This window comes from Mastomys coucha, chromosome X (genome assembly GCF_008632895.1).
Source record: "Mastomys coucha isolate ucsf_1 chromosome X, UCSF_Mcou_1, whole genome shotgun sequence".
In the NCBI taxonomy this organism is placed as follows: Eukaryota; Metazoa; Chordata; class Mammalia; order Rodentia; family Muridae; genus Mastomys; species Mastomys coucha.
In genome coordinates, this window is record NC_045030.1 from 111,631,849 (window position 1) to 111,637,570 (window position 5,722).

Consider the following 5,722-nt stretch of genomic DNA (forward strand, 5'->3'; position numbering starts at 1 on the left):
AAGTAAAAAAATAAAATAAAACTATTAGAAACACAAACACACCACATAGACACAAAATTTGCAAACATAATATATTTAAAACTACCTGACATTTATCCTGATGGAATTTCACAAGATAAACTATTATTTGAATTAAGTCCCTGACTAGTGTGGAGAACACTTGTTAGAACATTTCAAAATCAGTCTCATTATCAAACACCTGCCTTCGGTTATTGTTGAGATGTTTTTCAATGCTCCATAAAATAAGAAAGATGTAAATTAACAGCAACATTTTTTTAAAAAAAAGAGGAGACAAAAACTTCATTCAAATAAAACAGAAGTGTATGATTGTGTTCTCATGAAAGGGAAACAAAAAAGTTGTTCCATTATTTTCTTCTCTCAAGCCCAAATCTCTCACTTAAGATGTTTATTGCTGATTGTTATTCTCTCTCTCCTTCTCCCTCCCTCTCCCTCTCCTTCCCCACCCCTGTTAAAAAAAGCTATAAAGTGGAGAAGGAACAAACTATACAGTTCTCTTTTCAGTTCATGCTCTCTCTCTGTCTTTAGCTTTTACTAGGATATATGCTCCAGAAAAGTAAAGAAGAGCTTCTACTGGGATAGCTGATGATGTGGAAAGTCAGTTTAAATATATTTATTTAGAAAGGCTTCACCTTTTAAATGAAGCTTCAGAGCATGACAAATCTCTCAGTTGTTTCACCAGGAATTGTGAAGAACAGTTGACACAATATTTTTTCTCTTCTTCCACTGGTTATGTTCCCTGCCCATCACCACATCACAAGGACAGCTTGTGACTGTCACAGCCTGAAAACTGGCCCACAAATTTCTAAGACCTGCCTTAACAAGAGACAATTGCCATGAACATTTTCACCCAGCAATTAGGTGCACTAACAATTTCTAAAGCTTCATTTAATTGTAAGCACAAAGGGGATGACCAAGTCTGAAAATACCAGCCCCTTTATCCCATGACCTCATTCTTTACTCAGGCAACCTACTTCCCTGAACAATCATTCCCTTTACTGACCACACCCTTGAACAACAATTTCTCAAGCAACACACCCCTACACACAGAACAGGAAAATTTTCTAGTAGTAAATAGAAACTTTAACACAGTAGGGAAGTCATTCTCAGTCTTTGCAAGCAAAGTCAAAGGAAAATAAAATGTAAACAAATCTAAGCCCCAAGTGAATAATTATTGGCAATGAAGGTCATTTACAAATTCACATTTACCTCTAGGCTACCCTCTGAGGTTAGACTTTTTTGTTGCAAGTTTTCAAATTAAAAATAATAGCAAACTTTTAAAGCCATACATTAAAACCCAATATCTTATTTGAGAAAGTCCTCATGACAACATATAAACTAATATTTGTATGTAGCTAGGTCACTGACATCCCAGACTGTGTGTTTATCCCCCAAGTGAACTTTCTTTGGATAAGCAAATGGTATTTATCCAGATCACAGCGTTTCCTGTAAAATAGGCACTTAAGAAGCATGTGTTCATTGAATGACTAGAATTTAACATATTTAATTTTGATCCATTTTTGTTTCTCAAAACTCAGTACTCATGGAAAATATCTTGACCTTCATGAATACTTAAATTAGCCAAAGGAAAAAATATAAGTCCAATGAATAATTCACACCAGTGTTGTTCATTTAAGGCAGTATGCCATTTTGAGTTAATTATGGTAGTTCAATATTTAAGCGTTAAGGATTTAATTCTAAGGGGTTTTGCTGTTATTGTTTTCTTTGGCTTTAAATAGCTTTGAGAACATTATTCATTTATTTGTAAAATCACATTGGGCTTAAAAGTGTTTCTGGCCTTGTATGACTATCCTTATTCTTGTGGGTAAACCTAATAATTTAACTTCTACTATTAATTAAGATAAGGTAGGCTCAACTGGTATCTACATTTAATTTTATTTGAGAAATACCCTATTAATCAGGCAAAATAATTACCAAGAAAAACATAAGTAAGTCTCATCAATTATAGATGAGAAGTGAAAGCAATATTATGTATCATATAGAGAGAAATATGAATCTGTTTATATCTGTCAACATAATTTTAGTACACAAAAGAATATTAGAAAACATATTCTAAAATGCCAGAGATAGGAAATACTAAATAATCTTAAATGGTGCTTAGTTAAGTCTAAGATTAAGATTAAGATTTGGGAAACAAAGCAGACTAGCATGAATTCCTTCTCAAAGGAAATATATTTTATAACTGGCAAGGCTTATTTTAAAATCTGAGTTCACTAAGTATCATACATTCACCAAAACAAAGTAAAAGGTTTAATTGAATCCATTGTGGCCAGAAATTGAATGCTAATCTTCATTGGCTTGCCTTCCCCTGTAGTAAAGTCTGAAATTAGCATAATTGCCACATATCAACTCATCTAAAACACAACACATTAAGAAAAAATTTATTGAAACTGTAAAAGGAGTTTTGAGTAATCTCTACTGCCTTGTTCCTGGATAGTCTGTAGTAAAGGTACTGTCACAGTGCAGCCACTTCGTAAGCAAGAAGGTAATTTTAGGTCCCATCTAGGACTATTTAACTTACTGCCATAATATTATCCCATCAACAAAGAGGAAGAAAAAGTAAATAGCTGTTTGGTTGTAGTCCCTTTTAGTGCAATTCATCTCCAAGTCCATTTGAAATGTATAGTCAAAATGCCTTTTTTCTATCAAGGAAATAAGGCTTCACCTTTCCCTCTACCACATAGCTTGAATTTCCTCTCTCTCATGTCCATTCATTCATTACTTTTATTTCTCTCTAGTCATAAATAGCTCCATACCTCACAATGAACTCCATTCCAGTCTCTTATCTCAGCTACTAAAGTCACACTTTCAGGCCATAAGGTTACATACAGCTTTTCTATAAAGAGCTAAGTTTCAGGATGAAAAGAGTCTTAAAGAGATCAATTTGGCAAATTCTGTATAAAAGAAAGTTTTATAAAAAGCTTAACCATCTGAGTTTGACCCTGACATTATTATTAAGAATGAAAGTTGAAACAAAGAACAAACAGTAAAATACAATGCTCAAAATTGTCCTATATTAAGTATTATTTTTTAAAAAGAATTTCCTGCTTATATATGGATCTATCATTCTTTCACTAATATGTTCACATGAAAAAAAAAAGGCTGTGGGTTGAAATAACTGAAAAGTAGGATGACTTCAGCATTCCTATGATAATTGTAATTGTTGTTTTTAACCACTGTTTTGGAGGTATTAAAGATCTAAGATGGTATCAGGTTTGTTCATTAACATGCTAATGCTGAATATTGGAATGTAAATTGGAATATTGGAATGATCACTTATACAACCTGGGATTTCTTTTTTTTAACCTTCATAGTTTTCTACCCATTGAACACAATACAGATGAAGGTTTTCCCTAGCTACAGACAGAAAAGGTGTGGATTCAGATGTGAGAAGTTGGGAAGAGGGACACTAAAAGAAAACTAAGAAAATTACTGGTAGTAAATGTTTTGTAATTTCCCTGCATTTAAACTGTTAAATAAGACAATAGTAAAAGAATTGTGCTCATAGTTTGGGAACCATTTGCATCTTTGAAGAAATATTTTTATAGTTTCACTGTACATTTTAAGAATGTTGCTTTATATTCTACTCGAATTATGGATTTTAGAAAAAGAACATGTACTGCTTGCAGTTGATATAATAATATTAAGATAGGATAAGACCCCAGTCATTCCTTTATGAGGTCTTCACAGTATAAATATTGTGAAAATACAAATTCAATTTGGATAGAAGCTCACAGAAAGCTTAAAGGTATGTACACTTAATATAAAGGGAATTAGAGAATCAAAACAGACATTAAGCTGTCATTTCATATCACCTTTCCACATTACTTTTTATGTACCTGTAAGACTATTAGCACAAGTATTGGTGGTAAGAAAAACAATTTATCTCATTTTCAAGTTTCTTAGAGATCCATCTTTTGTAACTTTCATATGCCCGCTTACCTCTTTCTTGCTTTTCAAATTTTATAACCTTTCTTCTTCCAACATTCCATAAATTATTCAGCTAGTATGTATAAGAATCAATGTGTCATTTTGACACCTGAAAAATTCTACGACATGTGCACCTGTCACTTATCTGGGATCAGCATACTATTAGCTGAACACAAATAACTACACGTCACTCCATAAGTGCTATTGTCTCTATATCCTTCTATTTGGCACAAAACACCTGTTTGCTCGTGATATGATGTGAATTAGTGGGGAACTGTTCTAAAAATAAACCTATTGCAGTCAAGTTGATGACTACTTTTGTCGTTAAAGGCAAAATGGCTTGCCACTTAGAACACATCTTTCAATCAACTTCAATTTTAAAAATATGCCTTCTATACTCTGGTTAGGTTATGTAAATCATCAGAATGGCAACCAACCAACCACAGGCCCCAGTAAATGGGGAAAAAAGAAAACTAAGAGACAGAATTTGGGAGACTGTCTAACACATATATAACTGAAATCCACCAATAGGTATCCCCGTAGATTACAACAAAAGAAGCAGGAAAGAAGTAAGAATTAAGATTTGTTTTCCTTTTTCACGATAATCTGGAATAGTTGTCTTTTATTACCTGGGAATGGTCGCTCCAAACCAAACTTTGGTAGGAAGAGGCAGGTTTGAGAGGGGAGAGCATTTCGCGTGAGCCGAGAGGATCCAAGGCCTGCACCACCTTGTTCATAGGCCCACTGTAGGTCCTCACTCGCTCATACACTACATTTTTTTCTGGAGGCTGCTGGCCTTGACTTGACTGATGGTAACAGTGGTAATGCTGAGGCTGGCATTGCAGGATCTCTGTGGGCTGCTGGGTCCCACAGCTGCTGCTGCTCGTCTCACTCCAATAACTTGAGCTCATCATCTTCTTGGTGGTCAGAAACAGTTTCCCCAGAGTTTCCCCAGGTGCTCTCCCTAAGGAAAAAAAAAAACATTAAAAAGATGATAACAGGGAAGGCAGGCACGCAGGGACTCGCAAAGAAGGCCTTTATCAAGCACCTTTTATCCCTGGTGGTGCCAGTAAAAGATGAGTTATCCCAGTAGCAGCAGGAGCAGGTCTGGCAGCTGCAGAGTAGACAGCAAAGTATTTGAGCTCAAAAGAAAAAGAGGAGCCACCCTGGGAGATTGCTCCAGGAAATAGTACTGACACGCCCCTGAGGGGCGTATTCACCTGGCAGGTTTGCGTGCCAGGAGAGGCCCTGCCTTGCCACAGAGATAGCAACAGGACTTCCCAGTAGGTAAAGTAGCATAGAAAAAAAAAAAAAAAAGCAGACACAGAAGTTCAGGGCAGGAGCCAGCTCCTAGGACTGGAAATTTGAAAACAAAGATACCAGTGTCAAAACCTGCTAGAGAAAACAACGCCACTTTCCCATGGCTTGTAAATTTAGCAAAGGGGGTTTCGAGCCTAAGTACTCATTCCAGAACCTCAGACCAAATTAAAGCCTAGGGACAAACTAATTTTCAGAGATAAATTTGCATTCTTCACAAAGCACCGGCGATAATGCAGATAAAGCAGATTGCCATGGGGACTCCAAGAAATTTTCTCTAATTTCTGAACCTGTTTATCTGGCTTCAGTCATAGTATGTGTTTTGAAAGACTCTGACAGAGATGTATCCAAAGGATTGAATTTCTGTCAAGAAGTTGGAGGTGTGCTGTGGGAAGAGTTGTGGAAAATGGTACCATTCTGCAAGTACTTTGTGCTT

At 35.7% G+C, this 5,722-nt stretch overlaps 1 protein-coding gene across 2 annotated transcripts in view; it reads right to left on the reverse strand.

The window, feature by feature from the left end:
- The window catches only part of Pof1b (POF1B actin binding protein), a 57,221-nt gene extending 52,079 nt beyond the window's left edge, over window positions 1-5,142 (reverse strand). For both annotated transcript variants that reach the window (XM_031367157.1, XM_031367149.1), the window contains exons 1-2: window positions 5,018-5,142; window positions 4,599-4,933 (exon numbers count right to left, since the gene is read on the reverse strand). In XM_031367157.1, coding sequence (XP_031223017.1) covers window positions 4,599-4,883 — 285 coding nt within the window. In that variant the 5' untranslated portion in view covers window positions 4,884-4,933; window positions 5,018-5,142. The remainder of the gene's footprint in view (window positions 1-4,598; window positions 4,934-5,017) is intronic.
- Between the last annotated feature and the right edge of the window lie 580 nt (window positions 5,143-5,722).